Source organism: Sphaeramia orbicularis, chromosome 19, assembly GCF_902148855.1.
Source record: "Sphaeramia orbicularis chromosome 19, fSphaOr1.1, whole genome shotgun sequence".
Taxonomy (NCBI): domain Eukaryota; kingdom Metazoa; phylum Chordata; class Actinopteri; order Kurtiformes; family Apogonidae; genus Sphaeramia; species Sphaeramia orbicularis.
Window position 1 is genome coordinate 7,399,377 of NC_043975.1, and position 26,663 is coordinate 7,426,039.

A 26,663-nucleotide genomic window follows, 5' to 3' on the forward strand; every position below is an offset into this window, starting at 1 on the left:
CTCATTGAAATACTCTGATATTCCACATTTCAACCGTACTGTGTTCATCTACCTCCCCGTCGGTTGCCGTGACAACAGTTATCCTCCTCTTGCTATAAAATGTCCGAGCACACCGGAAAAAATCTAAATCTTACCAAGTGTATTTTTCTCATTTCTAGTCCAAATATCTCATCACACTTAAAATCAGACATAATCACCTCAAGAGTAACTTTTCAGTGAGATATAAGAACTGATTTTAGACAATAGATTTGGAAAATCTAATGTCAAGAAATCTTACCAAGATCATTTTCACTTGTTCAGATTTTTTTTTTTGCTTGAATTAAGCGAAAAAAATCTTGAATTAAAAAAAAAAAAAAAATTGAATTAACCAAAAAATCGTGAATTAAGCAAAAAAAAAAAAAAAAAATCTTGAATTAAGCAAAAAAAAAAAAGGGAATTAAGCATTTTAAGCATCCTCCCAAGCAAATGATATGACGGGTTGATTCTTATTTTTAAAGGGCTCAAAATATTAGTTGTGCCCTTTAGATGCATTCACAACCTGCAGGAATCCTCATTTATCACCTCGTACCGATGTTTCCACTGTTTTGTTATGCAGAGCTGTCCTTTTGATAAGGCGCCATCTTTTCAGTTTGAAGTAAATATGCATCAAACAAAACCCAAAATCCATTAAAAAAAAAACAAAGGAAATGAAGTTATCTGCTGGTGTTAAAATATTTATTTACTATTTCATGTTTGAAATGCTGATCAGACTTGGAAAAACGTGAGGAAATTCTAAGAGGATTGCATGTTTTTACCAACTACCTTCAATGGTTTTAACTTAATATAATACAAATCTACGTCGTATGGACTCTTCGTGGCAAAGTCATTCATATTCACATGATTATATTGGTGATTTTCTTTTGAGCCATATATTTGTTAAAAAAAAAATCTTAAAAAAAAAAAAAAAAAATCACAGGAGAAGTCATGTTTCTGCTGTAACTGTTGGTATCAAAGTGTTTTCCCTCTGGTTTCGAAGTCTTTCCATCAGCCCGCTGGTCTTCAGTTTATATACACACCTTATTATTATTATTATTTTTTTATTATAGCCTTCACACAGTCAGGTATTCTTTGAGTTTGTCCATGATGGCGGGCATTTTGTCAGTTGGAACCAGCATCACTGTCCTGAACGGCTTCATGGGAACGTCGTCGAAGGACCACCTGCCGCTCAAACAGGAGTCCGCCTCCTCCTGGACTGAGTAGTGGAACTTGAGGATGGCCTGCTGTAAGTAGAACACACACCATGCTTTAACAGGGTTCATACAGGATTCTACAAGTTAAGTTTAAGACTTTTTAAAACTTAGAACAGAATTTAATGCCTATTTCACAACCATATTGGCAAAAATTGTGACTCCTAGAATTTAGGAAAATGTATTTATTTACTCCAATGCCTTGATTCATGGGGCTGCAAAGTTGGCGATAATTGGTTCCTAATTTCAATATAAATTGTCTGGTTGAACTGAGTTGACTATAAGGATGTAACGATATGAACATTTCATATCACGGTTATTGTGACCAAAATTATCACGGTGATCATTATTATCGCGGTATTATTGAAATTATGCTCAAAATGTTCAAAAAGTACTTAAACACACACTGAAATAATTTAACAAAGTTGTATTTAAAAATAAATAAATAAAATAATTGGCACAACGTACCTTCTGTTGCAGAAACATGCAAATATTAACCTTTAGGGTTCTGAGCCTATTTTATCCGTTTTTCAGTCCTTTTGATTTTGCCTTTATATACTATATAAACAAATGTTTATTATACCCATGTTTGGGATCTTTTTTTCAGCACAACTTCATCTATATCATCTGTCTATTATTTTTTTCACTTTAACCTACTTTATCAAAAGGCCAAAAAACACACAAAAAATATAAAATCTGATTTGAAAAATGTATATACTTTATTGCATAAGTAACACACAGATGCTTAACGAACCTTTTCAAAGACTTTAAGAGTGAATATTGGTTCCAAATATTAGGTATGTCAAATCAAAATTGTAATAAATTAAAACTATACTCAAATATTTGACATAAAAGCAGGTCTTTACATAGGCATTTTCTCCCCTAAAAGTGCGGTAATGTGGGTTTTTTTTTTTTTTTTTGTGGATTTTATGTGTTTTCTTACTTGCTGTTTTTAATCACCTTTTACACGTTTCTTTTATAATGTTTTAAATGTGTTTCTTTTTCCCTGTTGTTGCATTTCAATGTCCTGTGTGAAGCAACTTGAATTGCCTTGTTGCTGAAATGTGCTATACAAATAAACTTGCCTTGCCTAATCAAACACAGTTATCATGATAATTAGAATTTAAACGGTAATACTAACCATCTGCAATTTTACTGCGGTTTATCGTTATACCGGTAATCGTTACATCCCTAGTTGACTAAATGTGTCTGTTAAATGTCCAAGCTGCAAACAAAGTAATGTTAAACACAATTCAACAAACAAGTTTATTGCAACATAACTTAACCCTTAGGGGTCCACAGTCACGGCCCTGTGACTGAATCACATGATATTTTCAACACGTAACGTAGGAAGTCGGTCACGTCGACCACTGAGGGTAATTGCATTTGAAAGTGCTGGCTGGAAACACTCTCCCACTTTTTATTTGATGTTGATAGAGCAAAGACAACTGGAGATACGACGGTTTGAAACCAGAGCAAAAAAACGCAAGTAAAATTGTGAAAATGAGGTGGGGGGGGGCGTTAGATTTCTTACCATATCTTCGTCGTGTTTTGTCCTTTTTCAAAACGGAAAAAACTGTCTGAATCTGCGGATTCTAATCCACAGACTGCATTAGCATTACAGGTAAGGGTGAGGATGACTCCCACCTGAACTGGATGCAGAACCTGGGAGGACCAGGGGGGGAAACCGGAGAAAACACCTATGTTAAGATCTGCTTTTATGTCAACTATTTGAGTATAGTTTTAATTTAGTACAATTTTAATTTTCTATACCTAATATTTTGAACCAATACTCTCTTTTAAAGTCTTTGAAAAGGTTAATTAAGCATTGTTGTGTTATTTATGCAATAAATTATTTAAATTTTTCAAATCTGATTTTATATTTTTTGTACCAAACATGGGTATAATGAACATTTCTTTATATAGTATATAAAAGTAATATCAAAAGTACTCAAAAACAGCCAAAATAGGCTCAGACCCCTAAGGGTTAAGACCTACCATATCAAATTTAATACCTTTTTTAAGTCTTTTTTTTTTTAAGGTATTAAATGCAGATTTGTAAATTCAAGACTGTTAAGACTTAAGACCCTGCAGGAACCCTGTTTATTATTATTATATATTTTATTCTTTTCTCTTTTTTATCTCAACACACAGACCTGGCTAACTATATTTTGTTCGATCATGTACTATTGACTGAATGACAACAAAGCCAGTTCTGTCTGAGTTTATATAAATCTATAATAAAATAAATTGGAGCACAATGAAGTTGATGTAACTTCAGCTTCACAATCCAAACTATTTATAAAACATAAATGTTATTTCAGATATTTCATCACATTTCAGGCCAAACATTCTTTTGACAACTGCTGTACAAATTAAAATTTGATCAGAAGGGGAATTAAATGTTTAGAAATGTAAAGATCTGCTGTCAGTTATCATCCAGTATACGCTCTAACCTGTGCTGTGGTTTTATTCGACCGTACCTCATAGAAGAATTCCTCCTCTGCGTTGATGAACATGTACTCCTCTTTAGGAGCTCCTCCTCCTCTGGCTGGGATGGTCTTAGATGCTTCTTTGCAGGTTTTGCTGATCAACAGGCAGTAGTGACACTTCCCACTGGGCTTATTTGTCCTCTGAGCTTCAGCTATTTCTCCCCTGAAAGAAAAAAATAATTAACCCGTTTACTTTATAATAGTGTCTTGGTTTCAAGTGTGAATGAAGATATTTGATATTCCAACCATTTAGACTCCTTTTACTCTAGAGCACTCAATTAGTACTCAATTAACTCGATTAATAACCTGTAAATGATGAGAACTCCAAATTTTCTTCTTGGTTTAATGTGAAAAAATAACATTACACTATGAAAATATTTACATTTACAACCTATGCTTTACTTCAAAAGAGCAAAACTAGTCCAGTTGAACCTAAAGGAACCACCAAGAAGAACAATGACCTGGAGAAATTGCTCTTATTCAGTTACAAACTTCAAAATTTTAACAATATTATACCTGTTACCAAATGTTTGTGTAACATTGTGTGTAATATACATGTACGAATGATAAGTTGAGGCATAATATGGTTAAAATTGTACTTATTTTTCTTACAAAATGTAAGTTTTTTTCATGTTATTCACGTGTTTTTTTTCTGAAAGGACAGTTTGTCAATGTAAATATTTTCAGAATTTAATGTTTTTTTTATTGCATGAAAACAAAAAGAAAACTTGCTCCGTTGGCAGATTTTTTTTCGCTTAATTCAAGCAAAAAAAATTTGAACACGTGAAAACGATCTTCTTGGTAAGATTTCTTGAAATAAGATTTTCAGGATCTATTGTCTAAAAATCAGTTCTTATATCTCACTGAAAAGTTACGGTGATTATGTCTTATTTTAAGTGTGATGAGATATTTTGACTAGAAATGAGAAAAATACACTTGGTAAGATTTAGATTTTTTTTCCCGGTGCACTGACAATATTCACGATCAAGGCTGACAAATAATTTTAGTTCAGGGGCCACATACAAACCAATTCAATCCCCAGTGGGTCACACCAGTAAATACTATCATAATAACCTATAAATATTGATAACTTGGAATTTATGTCTTTTTTTGCGTAAAAAAAAAAAAGTCAAATTAAACCTGAGCAAGTACGATTATGTCTTATTTTAAGTGTGATGAGATATTTTGACTAGAAATGAGAAAAATCCACTTGGTAAGATTAAGATTTTTTTCCAGTGTACACAATGTAAAAGTGAAACTGGGGGTGGGAGTAAATAAGTTTTACTTCTTCTCACTCCCTTTTAGGCTACTAAGGGTGTATATTAATAGTGAATTATTGTATATATTTATGTATATTTGAGTACATATATTGATGTGTATAATACATGGATGTCATATTATCTTATTACTTATTGTGAAATTGACTCAACACTGTACCTGGAGTGCACAAGCTCGAAATAAACCAATCAATTATCTTACGAGTCTGGCCCATTTGAGTTCAAATGAGGCTGAATGTGGCCCCTGAAGGAAAATGATTTTGACACCCCTGCTCTAGAGAATTCACTCTATATGAAGTGTAAAGTGTTTTCAGAGCTGATTATATATGTCAAAGCGCAATATATATTTATCTCTACCGTTTCTTAGTTGGTTGACATGCTTGCCTTTATTCTGTATATATACTGACACTTTTTTTTTTCTTTTAAACTGTTTTACTCTACGCACCACAAGAGAGTTGTCTCTTTTAATTTCGTTGTACATATTGGCTAAAATTTACTTAGAGGGTCAAATGAGCGGCCATTTTTGTCAAAAAAAAAAAAAAAGTTGTAAGAAATGCACAGAACTGTGTTGAAATAATGCTAATACATTTGTGCACAGACTACTGATATTATTTGACAGTGGAAGCTCTATTTTCAGAAATATCTGATTGTGAATAGCACGTGTATGTGAAAACTTTTGCTGGTGGACGGATGTGACATTACCCATGATGCTCTGGTCAGTACCAGTACTTTATTAGTAATAAACTTATATACTTACTATTGCTAATTCTCCTCTTATTCATAAATGTTAGTATTGTGGATCTAAAACAATAACATCTGACACAAAAACACAAAATGTGGCAGTGGACGGATGTGACATGGTTGTTACAGATCCCATCATACTGATGCTCGGCAGCCATGTCACCATTTCCACTAATGATCCCTGTGCAAAAACTAGGATCAGAATTATTTATTGTATAGTTTATCATCATACTAAAGAGGAAATAACAATATAGAATTGTTATTTCTTTATAAAAATGCTTATTATTAGAAAACTGTTGATTTAAAAAGTGTCGTGTGACATTCTTAACTCTTTCAGTGCCACGGGCCGATCAGATCGGCTTTGGAGAACACGCCATATTTGTGTACAAACAAACCATCCACCCCCATTTCTTTCTCACATTTCGATGACGTTCTTTCAAATCTTCTTGCAAATTACGATCAATAATGAATCGGCTGCGTCCGGTGCGTTTTGAATCTAAGTAGCAATCGGTCGGATGTTACCGAGCGGTTTTTGACCAAGGAAGAGCTCGCGTTTCGTTTTCTGCTTGGGAAATTTTATGAATGAATTTATGAATGAAATCATATGCAAATTAGATGGCCATTTTGTAGTAATATCATAAACACAGCGATCTGTCAAAACAGTCCCATCTGCTAGAAAATGAGTTCTGATGACGATTCAGACTTCGATTATAAAAACGACGCGAAATACTGAAAAACGGCCAAGTTCTGTGGCACTTTTAAGGCTTATTAGCCCCTTAACTGTCTGGCACCGAAAGAGTTAATGTATGTATTGGTGTAACGTAAGCAGGATGGATCAGCACCATACTCCATATTGCAACCTGTACAAATAAAACATGTGATATGTAGGATAGAATCTTGTAAGAAAAATTGGGGAATCTAAAAGAATAGAATATTTGTTTTTCAGGTAAATTCAGTTCAAATATAACTTGGCCATTTGTGACATGAGAATATAGCATTAATTGTGATGAAATTGGACATTTTTGAGCTGAAAACATAGTTCATATGAGCATCAACATGTTGCAACAGAACTGAAATCCTGTAAATTTGCAGAACTTGCATTTACCCACACAAAGTTCCTTTAGGGATTCACTTCGATTGATTTCTTATGCACAAAGACATAAATAAGACCTCTAAGCAAATTTTAGCCCATATGTATAATGACAATACAGGCATTCTGTTCTATTCTATTGTTGGCAGACGGACACTCACTGTAGCTGTGTGTGCAGTGGGAGGGCGATCTGTGGCGGGACGTTGATGAAGCGCTCACTCAGCAGGAGCCCCACAGGTTTACTGGTGTCATTGAGGATCAGTTCTAGCTGTTCGGTCACGCTGTGGCCGCAGTTTTTCTCACACTGCTCCACGATGAGCTCTTTCACCTCCTCCACACACTGTACGCCCTGCCGTCACACACACACACAATTAAACTTGAAATGAACTAACCTTGCATGTATTTATCCCCTCCGTCGACAGGGGCCGTTAAGTGGCTTTATGTGACTGGATTACCTTTCTCTCTGTAAGGTTAAGCATAGTGATGAAACCAAACACCTCATCTGGGTCATCGTCATCGCTGTCCTCCGGTACTTCGGCTTGCTGCGGCAGAGTAAGGACATCAGTGATGCATAAATGATGGAGATACAACCTTAAAAAGTCACCTGCACTGTATAATATGAGACTGAAGGTAATGACGGCGTACCGAATTACCCACCTTAATGACGCTTCCGATGTGATTCTGTTGAATGATGATGTCTGTCATCTCCGACGTGTTCACATGAGCTTTTAAGAACAGCTGAAATGAAACCGCACAGATAAGATAAATTGAAAAGCCCTCATCCTTTACACCACGCTGGAAAGTGTAATACAGTCACGGAAAAAAGACTACTTGACCACACTTATTTTCTTCACTTTCTTGTTCATTTTAATGCCTGGTACAACTAAAGGTACATTTGTTTGGACAAATATAATGAGAGCAACAAAAATATCTCATAGTAGTTTAATTTCAGAGCTGATATCTATCCATTTTCTATGTTTTCTTGATAATAACCAAATTCACTTCAGTTCTTACATCAATATCTATGGCATTGTACTGACAAAAACAGTGCTTTTAGACATTCAGTGTTTTCTTTTGTCTGTTTTAGTCACTTGATACACACAGGAGTTAGTACTTGATTGCATAACCATTATTTTTGATGAGCTTTAACGGTCTAATAATTTTTCTGCAACTGTACATATGTTATGAAATCTGTTTCCTTAATTGTGTTGGAAGGAAATGCTATGTGATTCCTTTGGATGCTTGTGAATATCCTTTACAGGCTTGTTTAGTATAATGTGTATTTGTGTAATTATATCCAAACACAGAAAACTGACAAAAAACTGACTTTTTAATTAGTTTAATTTTTCTGCGACTGTCTATGTAAGAAATCAGTTCATTAACCCTTATGACATATTCCCTGGACTTTGATTCGTGTTTTTTTTTCCTTATTATTTGCTGTTTGGAACTTACTTGAGGTCACCTGGATGCAATTACAACATTAATACTGTCACTAAACAGGTTTTATAGGAAAAATACACTGATAAAAATTGTAACTGTGCAAAACCAAAGTCAGAAACGGCCAGTGAATGTATAAGATTTTGGAATGAAATGAAAATATGCTTCCCAGATCAACAAAATAACTTTAAATGTTGATACGTCTTATCTCGCAGACTGCGTGCGAAAAGAACTGATGTCATTTCTGAGAAAAACCACGACAATATCAATAAAGAGCCGGAATTCAGAGCAGATCCCCCCACAAGGCAAACTGACTGTAGTTCACTCACAGGGACAAAATAAGTGACATCAGGGAGTTAATGCAAACACCCAAAAGAATAACTTAATTTTAAAAAAATCTGATGTAGAAAAATATCATCCCAAACCTGCTGCAACAGCTTCTTTATCCCGTTGAAGTCACTGCCTGTGAGGGCGTGAGCTTCGAAGTCCACTACGACCTCCTGAAGAACAAAGAGGAGAGTAAATATCAGATTAGACTTATGCATATAAGTGCATGCTTATTACTGTATTTATTATTATAATTACTATTTCTTGTCATTTTTTGTCACTTTAACATTTTTTTTTTATTGTATTTGATTCATATTTTTTTGTGCTGTTGTACGTTTGAATTTCCCTCTTGGAGGATAATAAAGTATATCTAATCTTATATTTATACATGTGTTAAACAGAACACATATGTATGTAGAAACTAAAAATATGTTAATAAGGCACATGTTACTACACTACAATTCAGTGGTGATCTACAGTCGTGGCCAAAGGTTTTGACAAAGATAAACATTTTGTTTGCACCAGCTTAACCCCTTCAGTCTTTGTAGAAATATGTTTACATATTTCTGAGATACACTGAAGAACAATTCTAAGATTTTTTTAAGTGTCAAAGACTTTAATTGGCGAATTTATCACATCTACTTGTGTCAGTGTCAAAACCTTTGGTCACAACAATGTGTATGTCAGGCATGTCCAAAGTCCGGCCCGGGGGCCAATCACGGCCCGCGGTCAGATTTTATACGGCCCACAGCTTGGGTTTTATGTTATATTATTTATGGCCCACTTGGACTGTTGAACAGAGTACATGAATCATAAAAGGTTCAAAATGCAGTTCCTCCTTTCACCTCATGGTGGCAGCACCACTCTAACTCTATCTGGCTCTGTGACTTTGCCGTGAACCTTTTTCGCTAATTTCTAACCACGGCGCCTGTAAATAAAAAAACGAAAGTTGACAGTGAGGGCCGCCGCTTCCAGGAGAGATGGGAATTACATTTTTTTTTCACTGAAAATCGAGACAATTATGTTTGCCTAATTTGTCAACAGACTGTTGCCTTGTTTAAGGAATTCAATGTAAAGAGACACGAGCAGACAAAACATGCTAACGCATACGACAAGCTAGCAGGGAGTGAGCGCTCTGAAAAAGTGAAGCAAATTCCAGCTGCTTTAAACTCAGCAGTGACTCTTCATGTGAACCTGGGAGTTCAATGAATTCACCACCAGGGCAGGCGACCAAGTTGCCAGGTTAGTTGCCTCTAACTGCTGGTGTTATGTACTTGTAGATGTGACACAAATATTACTTTCTGAATGATTTTGTGAAAGACAAGAGTAAGAGTCATATGTTTTCATCTTAAATGTTAACAGACTTTGCATTACTGAGTAATATATGAGTAATGATTACTCATATAAGTCATGTTTAAAATGAATGTGGGGTTAAGATTTTTATCAACTTGGAAGTTTAAGATACTCCACACAGTTTGTTCTATGTTATCTGACTCCAGATGTGAAAGGAAGGGAGAATTTTTTTTTTTTTTTTTTTTTAATTTGTTCACACCTGAGTGGCTTAGATTTGGTTACATTGCCATTTAAAAAATGATATTGTGACAATGAAAATAAAACTGTTGTAGAACAGTGCATTATATGTAATTTTTACTGTTTAAAAAATGTCTGAAGGGACTACTGGCCCCTGGCAATGTCCACATTATCAGATCTGGCCCTCTTGAAAAAAAGTTTGGACACCCCTGGTGTATGTGAACTTTACCTAAATATTTCCATCCTCTGCTACTCCATTACAACTCAGAGCCAAATATGGATCTGTTTACACTTCTATACTTATCGGCTAAAATTTACTTAGGGGGTCAAATGAGTGGCCAATTTTGTCAAAAAAAAAAAAAAAAAAAAAAAACAAATAAAAAAAAGTTGTAAGAAATGCATAGAACTGTGTTGAAATAATGCCAATACATTTATGCAGACTACTGATATTATTTGACAGTGGAAGCTCTATTTTCAGAAATATTGGATTTGGAATAGCACGTGTATGTGAAAACTTTTGCTGGTGGACGGACGTGACATTACCCATGATGCTCTGGTCAGTACCAGTACTTTATTAGTAATAAACTTGTAGACTTACTATTGCTAATTCTCCTCTTATTCATAAATGTTAGTATTGTGGATCTAAAACAATAACAGCTGACACAAAAACACTAAATGTGGCAGTGGACGGATGTGACATGGTTGTTCCGGATCCCATCATACTGATGCTCGGCAGCCATGTCACCGTTTCCACAAATGATCCCTGTGCAAAAACTAGGATCAGAATTATTTATTGTATAGTTTATCATCATACTAAAGAGGAAATAACAATATAGAATTGTTATTTCTTTATAAAAATGCTTATTATTAGAAAACTGTTGATTTAAAAAGTGACATGTGACATTCTTAATGTATGTATCGGCATAACATAAGCAGGATGGATCAGCACCATACTCCATATTGAACCTGTAAAAATAAAACATGTGATATGTAGGATAGAATCTGGGAAGAAAAACTGGGGAATCTAAAAGAATAGAATATTTGTTTTTCAGGTAAATTCAGTTCAAATATAACTTGGCCATTTGTGACATGAAAATATAGCATGAATTGTGATGAAATTGGACATTTTTGAGCTGAAAACATAGTTCATATGACCATCAACATGTTGAACAGAACTGAAATCCTGTAAATTTGCAGAACTTGTATTTACCAACACAAAGTTCCTTTGGGGATTCACTTAGATTGATTTCTAATGCACAAAGACAGAAATAAGACCTCTAAGCAAATTTTAGCTGTTATACATTAACACACTTACATAATTACTATGCAATTAACTAATACACTGATATGTTTAAGAAGAGATCAAGCTGACTATCTGTATTTAACCCTTTCATGCATAGTGGTCACTCCAGTGGACAGTTCTTCTCCAGCTGCTCTCTTGTATATTCATGGGTTTTGTTGTTTCAGTTCCATATCAGCCGACACAGTGGATGCTTATGCATCATCCCATACACTGTAATTCATACCATTACTGTAACTTTGCTGTTCTTGATAAACCTGATCTGCAGTTACATGTTTGAGTGGAAATCAATTGTTACTTGTTAGAAAAAAGTTTTTTTTTTTTGCATATTATCTCCATGAAAAGAGTAATAATTTGCAATAGAATATGTTAAAATGTGACAAAACATCAGATTTTATTTCATTGTTTTAAAATCAATTTTTGATATTGGGTTTTAAACACGTTTCTTTACTTCAAAATTAAATGCATGGACATTTTTGTAACTCCATGGAAAAAAAAAAAAAACTTGATCACATTGTTGTTGTTTTTTATTCATGCCTATGGAGGAATAAAAACAGTCAAGAAAAAAATCTTAATTAAGGTTCTCATAATTAACGCATGAAAGGGTTAAAGCAATTATGACTCCCACATTGCAGCTGTAACATTTACTTACCATTACTATTATCATTCATACTTTAATTTCTAACACATGTTGGTGCTGCTGCTCGTAATGTGTGCTTTTACTTAAAGTTTTGAATAACAGTTTTTACACTGCAGTATTTCCACGTCAATGCATTTAGTATTCATACATTAATATATGATAACATTAACAGTAAACTTCATGCTACTGTGCTGCCTCTGTTAGCCAACAGCTGCTTTAGCTAGCTAACTAGCCAGGCCATAAACACAACCGGAAGTTCTCCGTTATTCTACCTCGTTTATCTCCTCCTCGGATGCTTCGCTGTCCTCCTCTCCGGAGTCGTCATCATCTTCCAGGTCCTCATCTGAGCTGTTATCACTTTCCTCGGGGTTTTCGCCCAAACCTACTGCTCTCCTCTTAGCTGACGAAGCCATGCCGACTGCAAACATGCAACACGCGTGTCCAGAGAGTGGGCGTGGCAACACTCACTGATCTGCTAAAGACAGCGACGGAGGAAACTGAGGCTGTGCGACCGCCATTACGGCTCCGTACGTACACTTTACGGCTACACCCAGAGCCGCAATGGCAGTTTATGTCTGTTAGTTGCATGGATTTAAACCATTTTCCAAAATAGGGACCAAAAGTATCTAGATTTTGTCTTAACTACACTTTGTACGTCATCATTTCATGTACTTAGCAACACAATTAAATAAATAAGGATATATTTAAAGTTTTTGATTATTTAATATTTAATTAGAATAGCTTTATGGAAGGTTGTTCAATTTTAGCCGACTTCCCCCCCCCTTCTTTACCGGAAGTAATTCAGTGACCCCTTCAGCTGTCAGCTCCACACAACGTAGGTAAAAAGGGAACAATAATTTGTCTTTTCTTGCCATTATTTGCATTAATTTTTAACGTTAAAGCTGGCGATGGATGTATTTCTGCTGGCTGTTTTGAACATGTTTAATTGAGAGCAGAAGTACGACTGCTAACTAAGCTAATTTGTCACATTCCAGATGCTAACTTATGTAAACAACAACACACTAGCAGACATTTACCTGTATTTAATAAGATGCACAGGATTTTTATGAGCATATATATGGTATTTTTGCCTTTTATTTGGTTTGCAGATGCAGTCCAATAATCGTGACTCAACAGCTTTGTTATCAGTATTTTGCACATGTCAGTTTGACAGGGTGTAGCTTAGCTTTTCATGCTTTCACACACCCCTTTAGTGTTTTTGACTTTGTCTTCACTTTTAGCAGCAACATTCTCATCCACTCTGGTTTGTTCTGTTTTATTCTTCTTATTTTAATTCAATTATCCAGGGATTTAAGGCCTTTTTCCGAGATGCAGGTCCTGCTTCTCAAAGAGCCTAGGGATGGAGAATCTGGACCTGATCCTTATATTAAGGTAAACAGACCCTATCCATTAACATTTTAATTTTTAAGAACTCAATAAAAATTCAAGGGTGGAGGAAGCACTCAGTTATAAGTAACATTAAAAGTGCAAATATTATATTATGAAAATACTGTACCACAAGTAAAACTTCTGCACACAGAAACTCACTTAAGAAAATGTTATCAGTGAAATATAATTAAAACATGAATAATAGTTATTACTTATTATTAGTATTATTATTGCACTATTCAATTTAGGCATTTACATTCACATGCTGTATATTTCTTCCCTCTATAATATGACTGTGAGGGACTCTTTTCCCTAATTTTATTTGGACTGGAGACATGAAATAGAAAACAAAAACATTTTTTCATGCCAGTAGAGGATGTTTTGGATTCATTTTACTGCTCCATTCATTAATGTGTTCATATTATTTCCCTCAGATGCTTATAGTTATAGATATTCTTCCTAAATCTTTTATCTGGATTGTTTGTCAGATTATCTGGATTTATCTGGTTTGGAGACATGAAATAGAAAACAAATACATGTTTTCACTCCAGCAGATGATGTTTTGGATTCATTTTATTGAATCCATTTATTTTATGTGACTCAAATGCTCATAGATATTTAGATATACTTTCTAAACTGTTTAATCTACATTAGTGCATCATATACTATACAATCCTTGAGTATTTGTAGTATTGGTGATCTGTGAGAACTAAGTGATAATGATTTCAGAAGAAAAAAATTCTTAACCCTCTCAATCTTAAATTCATCACCACATATGAAAGTGCATGAATCAAATGTAGTAGAGAAAAGAGTACAGAGGTATGAAAGTACATTAATTGAAGTTAAATTACATTAAAATTCATCTATAGTACAGTAGTTGATTAAAATACGTGGTATTAATCCTCCACTGGTTAAAATATGTTTTGGAAGAAGCTGTCGGTTCATTTTACTTGTAATTCTTTGCATCTAAGCTCTGACTTTGTTTTTCTACAGGAGCTGGCATCACATGGACATAAAGCCACACTTATTCCTGTTCTGTCTTTTAAATTTGTCTCATTGAACACATTGACAGATAAGGTAACACCTGCTCTTAAAGTCGAACCTATTCAGTCACACTAACAATGTTGTCTCAGCCTTTGTTTTTTTTAAACATGTTGTCCATTTCAGATTTTCCAACCTGAAAAACATGGAGGTCTCATTTTTACCAGTCCAAGAGCAGTGGAGGCTGTGAAGATGTGCATAGAGGAAAGAAAGGAAGGTAAGACTGTACAGAGAGGCGACAATTAGACCTTTAAACATATAGACCCAGTGCTACTTTTGTGGCACTACTGAAATGTTTTATTCTCTCTATTCAATGTTTTTTGAGTGATTTGTCACCATTTATCACAATATTATCCACTGTATTTTGTATTTTTAAGTGAAAATCAGGTATTTTCCTATATTTAATCCATTGATCATGTAGATGTTCATAAAAGCTCAGGGTAAAGTTGACAATTATTATTTCAGAAAAACAGAGAAAACTGTAGAAAAAGTGACTTTGTCACTCAAATATGTCATTAACTGAACATAAACTAAGTGTTTCCATCTACTGTCATTTATCAAACTCCATGGGTTTTACTGGTGAATCAATGTTGTAGAAGATGACGGTGCTTCCACGGTAACTAGGGAGCATCTGAACTTCCAAATGGGTCATTTCTGATGACCATGAAAAGATGACAAACTGCATTTTACACCAATTATTACCACCGAAGGGGAGGCAAGGGGTGTTGTTTTTGGTTTGGTTTGTTTCTTTTTTTGTTTGTTAACACTCTAGCAGCAAAACTATTGGTTGAATTCATACCAAATTGGGTTTATAGATTGACAGTGACCCAGAATAGATGTGAGTATATTTTGGGAAAAGTAGGTCAAAGTTTAAATTTTTAATGAATTTTTTACATATTTTTTCTTCTCCCGTTTACTTGTAATGGACAAGATTTCACATGTCTATAAAAACATCAATTTTGTTTCAATTGACTTCAAACTTGGCACATATATAGAGGCAATTGATATGCTGACATCAGCACATGCGTAGACATGATGACATCAGCTGGATCGATGCCAAAATAAGCTACAATATGTGTGAGGGGTGGGGTTTGTTGTGCCTGGAACCACTTATTTCAATTGGTGATAGAGTTAGTGGATCAACAGGTGTTAAATATTACAGATCAGTAGATGCTTTTGGTTGTCGGTTGATGTTTGAATCTTTATGGGTTAATGCAACTGAATCCCTGGGAAAAAAACATATATACTCAGACTGAAGCTAATTCTCCTGTAGATCTGATTAAAAGTGATGTTTCTCCTCATTATCATTCAGAATGGGGCAGCTCTGTGAAAGATAAGTGGAACACCAAGTCCATATATGTGGTGGGAAAGGCCACCGCTGCATTAGGTAAGTTCATGAAACACATTTCTCTAAACTTACCGCTTTTTACGCATTATTCCTTTAAATGCAGTCGAGCGTGAAGACAAAGTGTGGCAGGCACCTGGTGTTCACGGAAATGTGTGAACTGACGCTACTACCTTAGGCTGTGCACAAGTAACAGTTTACTGTGAATGTGTTTGGTCTTTGGAGTCTGAGCAGGTGCAGGTAGAAGCCTCCTGGGCTGTTTTTCACTGTTTTTCTACACAGCAGAGCATGGCATTCTGGTCTAAATAAAGTTCATATCTGTGCAGTCCACTATACTGGCATCTTTAGCAGAACAATAGACAGACAGACAGACAGACAGAGAAAGAAAGAAAGAAAGAGGGAATTGTGGGTGGGAAGAAAGAAAGAAAGAACCTTAACCTGAAAGAAAGACAGAACTCTAACCCCAAAGAAAGAATAAAAGAATCATTACCAGAAAGAAAGAAAGAAAGAACCTTAACCTGAAAGAAAGAAAGAAAGAAAGAAAGAAAGAAAGATCCCTAACCCCAAAGAAAAAAAGAAAGAAAAAATCATTACCTGAAAGAGAAAAAGAAAGAACCCTAACCCCAAAGAAAGAAAGAACCTTAACCTGAAAGAAAGAAAGAAAGAAAGAAAGAAAGAAAGAAAGAACCCTAACCCCAGAGAAAGAAAGAACCTTAACCTGAAAGAAAGAAAGAAAGAAAGAAAGAAAGAAAGAAAGAAAGAACCCTAACCCCAGAGAAAGAACCCTAACCCCAAAGAAAGAAAGAACCTTAACCTGAAAGAAAGAAAGAAAGAAAGAAAGAAAGAAAGAAAGAAAGAAAGAAAGAACCCTAACCCCAGAGAAAGAACCCTAACCCCAGAGAAAGAAACAAAGAACCTTAACCTGAAAGAAAGAAAGAAAGAAAGAACCCTAACCCCAGAGAAAGAACCCTAACCCCAAAGAAAGAAAGAACCTTAACCTGAAAGAAAGAAAGAAAGAACCCTAACCCCAGAGAAAGAAAGAACCTTAACCTGAAAGAAAGAAAGAAAGAACCCTAACCCCAGAGAAAGAAACAAAGAACCTTAACCTGAAAGAAAGAAAGTTCCCTAACTCAAAAGAAAGAAAGAAAGAACCTTAAGCTGAAAGAAAGAAGGATCCCTAACCCCAAAGAAAGAATAAAAGAATCATTACCAGCAAGAAAGAAAGAAAGAAAGAACCTTAACCTGAAAGAAAGAAAGATCCCTAACCCCAAAGAAAAAAAGAAAGAATCATTACCTGAAAGAGAAAAAGAAAGAAAGAACCCTAATCCCAAAGAAAGAAAGAAAGAACCTTAACCTGAAAGAAAGAAAGAAAGAAAGAAAGAAAGATCCCTAACCCCAAAGAAAGAAAGATCCCTAACCCCAAAGAAAGAAAGATCCCTAACCCCAAAGAAAGAAAGATCCCTAACCCCAAAGAAAGAAAGAACCCTAACCCCAAAGAAAGAAAGAACCCTAACCCCAGAGAAAGAAAGAAAAAAAGATCCCTAACCCCAAAGAAAGAAAGATCCCTAACCCCAAAGAAAGAAAGAACCCTAACCCCAGAGAAAGAAAGAAAGAAAGAACCCTAACCCCAAAGAAAGAAAGAAAGAACCTTAACCTGAAAGAAAGAAAGTTCCCTAACTCAAAAGAAAGAAAAAAAGAAAGAACCTTAAGCTGAAAGAAAGAAGGATCCCTAACCCCAAAGAAAGAATAAAAGAATCATTACCAGCAAGAAAGAAAGAAAGAACCTTACCCTGAAAGAAAGAAAGAAAGAACCCTAACCCCAAAGAAAGAAAGAAAGAAAGAACCCTAACCAACTAGATAGATAGATAGATAGATAGATAGATAGATAGATAGATAGATAGATAGATAGATAGATAGATAGATAGATAGATGGATGGATGGATAGATGGATATTGGGAAATTACAGAACGATGATAATGCTAATTCTGAATCATTTGGAATATTTGAAGTCCAACATTTAGCCCCTTTGACATGAACTGCCATGTTTTGCATTATGGTACAAAATTTGTTTTGCATTTTCTGCTCATGACAACATGTGACATCAGCATTTCTTTGCATATTCTGTTGATGCCACTGACTGTTGGTGTCTGTTGACTGCTCTTCTTTCTCCTTGCACATTTTTTTCCGTTGCACATCTTTTAATTGCACCACTTAAGTTAAATGTTTACGCACTTTTTTTGTACAGAATTTTTTTTTTTTTTTTTTTTTTAACTTTATTTAAACTCTGTTTTAGTTGTTTTTTTTAGTGCTTGTTTACTATGTTGTACAGAGCGAGCATAGCATAGTTTAAAAAAAACTGGAGTAAAATTCCTTGTATTCTTTTGAAGATACTTGGCGAATGAAGGCGATTCTGATTCTGATTTCCTTTTCTCAGTCCGAGGTCTGGGTTTGAATCCTGTGGGTGAAGACACGGGCACCGCAGACGTCCTGTCCCGCGTTATCATTGAACGTACGATATGATATTTATATCCCCGCACTGTTTCGACACTGTTGGATTTAATAGAAAAGGTAATATTAGCCTGATTAGTAATATGACCTTATACCAAACTCTCATCATAGGAGAGGACACAAATATTCCTCCACTTTTCTTCCCCTGTGGCTCCATCAAAAGGGAAGTCTTGCCGACAGCTTTGAGGGAAAGCGGTAAGCGTTTACACTAGCGTTTGTGGTTCCTGATTAAAATTCAAGGTGATAAGATTCCCATTTGGGGTTACACTAATTATAAACCAGTAATTGCTCTACCTTTATCACAGCGGGAATCTTTCTCTTCTTTGTTTCCAGGAGTGCCCCTAGAGACGCTGACTGTCTATCAAACAGCTGAACATCCAGATCTGGAGAAGAATCTCAACAACTACTTCACAGAGCAGGTACAGTCACACTATGTCACAGCTTTACGCGAAGATTTTTAGGTTCCTTTTTCGCGTAGTATTTTACTTTTAGTTAGTATTTTAGTCTTAGTCTTCGTTAGCAATTTCTGCCGGATGAAAATTTCCAATTTTTTATATAGCTTTCATGGGACAATGTCTACAAAGTTTGTTCACAGTTTTGAGATATTTTCATTTTGGAATTTTTATACACAATTTTTTAAATATCGTCGGCTTCCTGATAAAACCTGCTAAGTGACATTTTTGGTTGGGAATAAAAATCTGCTATCTCCCCTATTATAGCTTCAAATTTCAGTCTCCTGTGAAAGTTGTTTACATTCCATCATAAGTACCAACATTAAAGGAACAGAATATTTTTTTTGCCATATTTCACAGTTTCCTGTTATATAAACAGTTTTTTGTTTCTCCTGTAAAATTTGCCAAAAGTCACATAGCAGGTTTGTTCAGCTGCATTATGTAATAAATTCCCATTATGTAATAAAAGTTTAAAATGTAATAAGAATGTCACGTCATCTTGTAATAAAGCCGCATTATGTAATAAACTGATGCATTTTGTAATAAAATACCTCAATGCATTATGTAGTAATTTTTTTCGCATTATGTAGTAAGTTATTACAATTTGAGAAATTTATTACAAAATGCACTTGACACATTTTTATTTTCAGGAAAATGTAATGTGCTAAATTAATCTTTAAACTGTGTGGTTAAAGTTCTGATTCCATTACCTGTAGCTCCTGTGACTAATTTCTTCTAAATTGCTCTGAAATGATATTAATTTGGATTGTTATTACATAATGAACCATGTTATTAAATTTTTTTAATAAAAATGTGTCAAGTGCATTTTGTAATCAATTCCTCAGATTGTAATAACTTACAACATAATGTGAAAAAAATTACTATATAATGCGTTGACAGTTTATTACAAAATGCGTCAGTTTATTACATAATGTGGCTTTATTACAAGATGACGTGACATTCTTATTACATTTTGAACTTTTATTACATAATGGGAATTTATTACATAATGCGACTTTTATCAGGAAGCCGATGATATTAAACATTTGCCTTTACCTTTAATGGTCCATATTTTGGTAGTTTATAACATGTAAATAGTTACAGATATCAATATAGTTACTATTGATCACTGATAGGAAATCATATATGGACTTGCATTTGTGTCCATGACCTCTGACCTTGAGTGACCTTGAAGGGTCAAACTCAAGATCACTAATGTCTAAAATTCCAAAATCTCCCTCTCCGAAACAACTAGGTGGATTAATTAAAAATTTTTTATGTCGTTTCCTTGGGACAATGTGTACACAGTTTGTTTGCAGTTTTGAGAAATTTAGGTTTTTGAATTTTTTACCCATTTTTGAAATATTAAAGGTGGGGTAGGAGATCCTGGAAAAACGGTTCAAGCAAGCTACATTTTGAAAATACACAATTCAAAAGTCCAAACCTCTTTCTTCAGATCCCCTCCCCCCCTGAAGCCACGTCTCCAGACTACCGGAATGCGCAATACTTGTTCCTGAGGGTTCACGAGTGCTATGCAGCATCAATTCGTGAAGAGGGGGGAGGGACAAATGACAGTTGAGTTTGATAGACATATCACTGTTCAATCATTTCAATGGGCCGGTTAAAATGATTGGATGGTGTTTTTTCAGTCCTGTCCATTCCACAGGTGACGGAAATTTTTTTATTTGTGTGTTAGAGCATTTAATTAATTGGTTGCAATTGGGGTGTGAAGGGGATTTTAAGCAATATTGTAAAAAAATGTTCCAGGAAAACATCTCCTACCCTACCTTTGAGAATTTGCTTTTACCTTTAATGGTCCGTATTTTGATGGTTTTTAACATGTAAATAGTTACAAATATCAATATAGTTACTATTAAGCACTGATAGGAAGTTAAATATGGACTTTCATTTGGGTCCATGACCTTTGACCTTGAGTGACCTTGAAGGGTCAAACTCAAAGTCACCAATGTCTAGATTTTAATGATCTTTTTCTCCAAAATTACTGGTTGGATTCATTTCCTTGTTTTTATGTATCTTACAAATGTGCCTTAATGGTCCATATTTTGATGGTTTATAACATGTAAATAGTTACAGATATCAATATAGTTACTAATGATCACTGATAGGAAATCATATATGGACTTTCATTTGTGTCCATGACCTTTGACCTTGAGTGACCTTGAAGGGTCAAACTCAAGATCACTAATGTCTAAAATTCCAAAATCTCCTTCTCCAAAACAACTAGTCGGATTCATTTCAATTTTTTATGTCGTTTCCTTGGGACAATGTGTACATAGTTTGTTCGCAGTTTTGAGAAATTTAAATTTTTGAATTTTTGACCCATTTTTGAAATATTAAGAATCTGCTTTTACTTGTAATGGTCCATATTTTGATGGTTTATAACATGTAAATGGTTGCAGATATTAATATAGTTCCTATTGAGCACTGATAAGAAGTCATATATGGACTTTCATGTGGGTCCATGACCTTTGACCTTGTGTGACCTTGAAGGGTCAAACTCAAGGTCACCAGTGTCTAGATTTCAACTATCTTCTCTCCTCTGAGACGACAACTAATCGGATTAATTTCCATTTTTTATGTCGTTTCCTTGGGACAATGTCTACATAGTTTGTTCGCAGTTTTGAGAAATTTAAATTTTTGAATTTTTGACCCATTTTTGAAATATTAAGAATCTTCTTTTACTTCTAATGGTCCATATTCTCATGGTTTATAACACATAAATGGTTACAGATATCAGTATAGTTACTATTGAGCACTGATAGAAGTCATATATGGACTTTCATTTGGGTCCATGACCTTTGACCTTGAGTGACCTTGAAGGGTCAAACTCAAGATCACTAATGTCTAAAATTCCAAAATCTCCTTCTCCGAAACAACCAGTCAGATTAATTTCAGTTTTTTATGTAGTTTCCTTGGGACAATGTCTACATAGTTTGTTTGCAGTTTTAAGAAATTTAAATTTTTGAATTTTTGACCCATTTTTGAAATATTAAGAATCTGCTTTTACTTCTAATGGTCCATATTCTCATGGTTTATAACACATAAATGGTTACAGATATCAGTATAGTTACTATTGAGCACTGATAGAAGTCATATATGGACTTTCATTTGGGTCCATGACCTTTGACCTTGAGTGACCTTGAAGGGTCAAACTCAAGATCACTAATGTCTAAAATTCCAAAATCTCCTTCTCCGAAACAACCAGTCAGATTAATTTCAGTTTTTTATGTAGTTTCCTTGGGATAATGTCTACATAGTTTGTTTGCAGTTTTAAGAAATTTAAATTTTTGAATTTTTGACCCATTTTTGAAATATTAAGAATCTGCTTTTACTTCTAATGGTCCATATTCTCATGGTTTATAACACATAAATGGTTACAGATATCAATATAGTTACTATTGAGCACTGATAGAAGTCATATATGGACTTTCATTTGGGTCCATGACCTTTGACCTTGAAGGTTCGAATTCAAGGTCACCAATGTCTAGATTTCAACTATCTTCTTCTTCATCTTCATCTTCTTCATTTCAGTTTTTATGTATCTTCCTTGGGACACTGTCTACCATGTTTGTTCACTGTTTTGAGAAATTTAGATTTTTAAATTTTTGATGATTTTTACATTTTTTTTTAAATATTACAAATTTGCCTTTACTTATAATGGTCCATATTTGGATGGTTTATAACACGTATATGGTTACAGATATATCGTTACTATTGAACACTGATAGAAGTCATATGTGGACTTTTATAGAATTAGTTAGTTCTCCTCCAGTGAAAGTACCACCCACTTCTACTGGTAGATTGTTCTCCTGCATCCAGACCACAGGACTTTAACATAGAACAGAACCTGACAACCTCACAAATCCAATTTATTGATTCATAATAGAACATGCCGGTACATACCGACATTGGTCCTATATATTTTTTTGTGATCCGTAGGGAGTTCCTGCCAGCATAGCTTTCTTTAGTCCGTCAGGGGTGAAGTTCTGCCTTGAAGTGGTGCGGAAGCTTTCAAGGGAACGGCTGACTCAGATAAAGGTGTGTTTTCCTCTCAGTTCATACTGTGTTACTGGTATCAGACTCTCCGTGTCTGTAACCCTCACCTTTGCTGTTTGGTTTCCAGTTTGCAGCCATAGGACCAACTACACGAGATGCGATGACAGCAGAAGGTCTGTGTGTCAGCGCTACAGCAGAAAAGCCAACAGCTGAACATCTGGGAGCAGCCATCGCCAAAGCCCTGCAGTAACACACGAACTTCAACACATAAATGGTGTTATTTCCACAACCTGTTGCCAGAATAATGTTGCCATTGTACATTTCTGCAACCACAGATAGTATAGAATATAGATTTCAAGATTCAAAGATTCAAGATTGCCATTTGTGCATATACACATAGGAATTCTTGTGCGGTCATTCAGATAGTCAGGTAAAAAACACCCCACATAATTCTATAAAAAAAAACAGGTACATCTATGAATATAAATATATATAAAAGTGCACAAAAAAACAAAAAAGTGCATAAAAACCAACCCAGCAGACAATAAAATAAAATATATAAATACACCGCAAGGAGGTAGTCAGTCTAAACGAGCTCATATATATATATATATATATATATATATATATATATATATATATATATATATATATATATATATATATATATATATATATATATACATATATATATATATATATATATACATATATATATATATGTATGTATGTATGTATGTATGTCACAGTAGAGATTGAAATCCAGTAGGATTTCTAATCCTACTAGGACAGATAGTAATTGTAGTTTGTCCTAGGACAAACTGAAATCCTACAAGAAATTAGGATCTGAAGATTGGAATTCCTATCTGTCCTAGGAGAATTTACAATCCTACTAGGACAGATTGTAATTCTATTTGGAAGTGGGATCTGAAGATTGGAATTTTGGAATTTCAGTCTGTCCTACGATTTCGCTATCACCATTCCAGCTGAATTATTTTCATATCTTAGATCCAGTATATGGCCCTTAGGTCAACACACATTGTAACCAGGATGCCAGCTGTCCTATCTGGTCCAACCTTATTCAATGGCCGTTTGTAACTGTCATTGGTATGTAAATGAGACACATTTGTATTCAGAAATCGGTAGAATTTGAAAAACGTACCTGTAAACAACCCGTTGCCATGGCAACATACAATTTTATTATTATCTAATTGTTGCCAAGCCATTCAGAAAATGTACGATGTTAAAGTTGGCATTGGCATTTTGCTGCCCCCTGGTCTAGATGGTAGGGTTAAAAGTAAAAGAGACAACAATATTCTTACAAACCATGATTTTATTCAGAATTTACACAGACTTTGAATCTAATATTCTATAGAAACAACAATATTCTTACAAACCATGATTTCATTCAGAATTTACACAGACTTTGAATCTAATATTCTATAGCTAAGCTTCAAAGACTTTTTCTAAGACTTAAATGTGCTGCATACTACTCACTAGTTAAGTGACAATAACCTTAGTCTATAGTACTAACTTCAAAATTTCAAACAAGTAATACTATAGAGGTTTTGTCAGTTGTTTTTTTCTAATACTTAAAGGTGCTATATACTACTCAATAGTGACAATGAACTTAGTCTATAGCTAACTTCAAAATTTCAAACAAGTAATACTACAGAGGTTTTGTCAGTAATTTTTCTAATACTTAAATGTGCTACATACTACACAATAGTGACACTAACGTTAGTCTACAGCTAACTTCAAAATTTCAAACAAGTAATACTACAAAGGTTTTTCCTTACACTGATATAGATATGACAGATATGAAAATAATTCAGCTGGAATAGTGATGGCGAAATTGTATGCTTACCTATGCTGAAATTGACTGGAATTTTGGCTTAGAAATGATTCAGTCTATTTTCCATACATTTTGATATAATCTGACATTCTCCTAATAGAATTCGAGATTGTCCTGACAGAATTCTTATATTTTTTGCCGTATTTTTCCAATCTTCAGATCCCACTTCCAAATAGAATTACAGTCTGTCCTAGTAGGATTAGGAATCCTACTGGATTTCAATCTCTACTGTGACATATACATACACACATGCACATATACACATACAATATATCAGGAGCGTCAAACTCATTTTACTTCAGGGGCCACATTCAGCCTAATTCGATCTCAAGCGGACCAAACCATTCAAATAATTGCATAAAAACCTGTAAATAACGACAACTCCAAGTTTTTCTCTTCATTTTCATGCAATAAAAATATTAAATTATGAAAATATTTACATTTACAAACTATCTTTTCACCAAAAAGATGTGGATAACCAGGAAAAAATGTAATTTCTTAAGAAAAATAAGCTAAATTTTATCAGTATTATGCCTCAACTTATCACTTGTACATGTGCATGACACAATGTTACACAAACATAATATAGTTGAAATTTTGAAGTTTGGAATGTGGAACTAAAATAAGAATGTCTACAATATTATGTGTCAACTTATTAACACAACTTACAAATCGGATCTACGAATCCACAAAACATTTAGTAACAGACAGAATATTGTTAAAATTGTACTTATTTTCAGGTTGTTCACATTTTATTGTAAAGGTTATTAGACTATTATTTGACTTCAGATCACATTGGGCTAAAACCAGTCCAACACCTTTGTTAATATCTTCAGTGTCATTTTTGCTCTCCATAAAATCTTGCTGTGGGCCGGATTGGAACCTTTGGAGGGCCAGTTTTGGCCCCCGGGCCGCATGTTTGACACCTGTGCAATATATTGCACTGTGCCCAAAATTATTTAGCACTGGCCAAGAGCCTCACTGTGGCAGGGAAGGAAGCTGTTGAAGAAGTGTGTTGTGTGTAATGATGCTGTCCGCTCATCTGTGTATGAGGTTGTACAGTCGCGGAAAAAACTATTAGACCACCCCTTGTTTTCTCCAATTTCTTGTTCATTTTAATGCCTGGTCCAACTAAAGGTACATGTGTTTGGACAAATATAATGATAACAACAAAAATAGCTCACAGTAGTTTAACCCTTTCATGCATAGTGGTCACTACAGTGGACAGCTGTTCGAAGCCGTTCTCTTCTATATTCATGGGATTTGTTGTTTTAGTTCCATATCAGCCAACACAGTGGACGCTCATGCATTATCCCATAATACACTGACATTCATACCATAACTGTAACTTTACCCTTTTTGATAAACCTGATCTGCACTAACATGCTTGAGTGTAAACCACTTGGTTTTTTTTGTTAGACACAAAGGGTTTTTTTGCACATTATCTCCATGAACTGAGTAATAACTAGTGTTAGAGTATGTTAAAATGTGAGAAAACATCAGATTTGCAGCATTGAAAGTGTTTCTATTTCATTGTTTTCATATTACTTTCTTAAAGAACAGGATTAGGGCCACTGGACTTTAATCTCAGAATTCTGAATTTTTTTCTCAGAGCTCTGCCTTTAAACTCAGAATTCTGCCTTTAATCTCAGAATTCTGCCTTTAAACTCAGAATTCTGCCTTTAAACTCAGAATTCTGCCTTTAAACTCAGAATTCTGCCTTTAATCTCAGAATTCTGCCTTTAAACTCAGAATTCTGCCTTTTTTCCTCAGAATTCTGCCTTTTTTTCCTCAGAATTCTGAATTTTTTCCTCAGAATTCTGAATTTTTTCCTCAGAATTCTGAATTTTTTCCTCAGAATTCTGCCTTTAAACTCAGAATTCTGCCTTTTTTTCCTCAGACTTCTGCCTTTAAACTCAGAATTCTGCCTTTAAACTCAGAATTCTGCCTTTTTTTCCTCAGAATTCTGCCTTTTTTTCGTTAGAATTCTGACTTT

At 34.6% G+C, this 26,663-nt stretch overlaps 2 protein-coding genes across 4 annotated transcripts; one reads left to right on the forward strand and one right to left on the reverse strand.

Moving 5' to 3' along the window:
- Window positions 1-689: 689 nt before the first annotated feature.
- LOC115410581 (protein BCCIP homolog) lies at window positions 690-12,509 on the reverse strand. Its single transcript, XM_030122279.1, has 7 exons — window positions 12,333-12,509; window positions 8,689-8,763; window positions 7,484-7,564; window positions 7,282-7,368; window positions 6,988-7,175; window positions 3,710-3,881; window positions 690-1,259 (listed from the first exon to the last, which is right to left on the reverse strand). Exons 1-7 carry the CDS (start codon window positions 12,486-12,488, stop codon window positions 1,089-1,091), a joined length of 930 nt encoding a protein of 309 aa, XP_029978139.1. The 5' UTR covers window positions 12,489-12,509; the 3' UTR covers window positions 690-1,088.
- On the forward strand, window positions 6,846-23,259 carry LOC115410582 (uroporphyrinogen-III synthase-like). 3 transcript variants are annotated; one of them, XM_030122282.1, is made up of 10 exons: window positions 6,846-6,850; window positions 13,368-13,452; window positions 14,443-14,526; window positions 14,617-14,707; window positions 15,803-15,877; window positions 18,270-18,344; window positions 18,455-18,538; window positions 18,677-18,762; window positions 22,756-22,854; window positions 22,940-23,259. In XM_030122282.1, exons 2-10 carry the CDS (start codon window positions 13,390-13,392, stop codon window positions 23,060-23,062), a joined length of 780 nt encoding a protein of 259 aa, XP_029978142.1. In that variant the 5' UTR covers window positions 6,846-6,850; window positions 13,368-13,389; the 3' UTR covers window positions 23,063-23,259. The 3 variants fall into 3 exon arrangements, with proteins under 3 accessions (XP_029978142.1, XP_029978140.1, XP_029978141.1); XM_030122280.1 differs by lacking the exon at window positions 6,846-6,850 and adding an exon at window positions 11,335-11,339; XM_030122281.1 differs by lacking the exon at window positions 6,846-6,850 and adding an exon at window positions 12,877-12,895.
- Window positions 23,260-26,663: the final 3,404 nt, after the last annotated feature.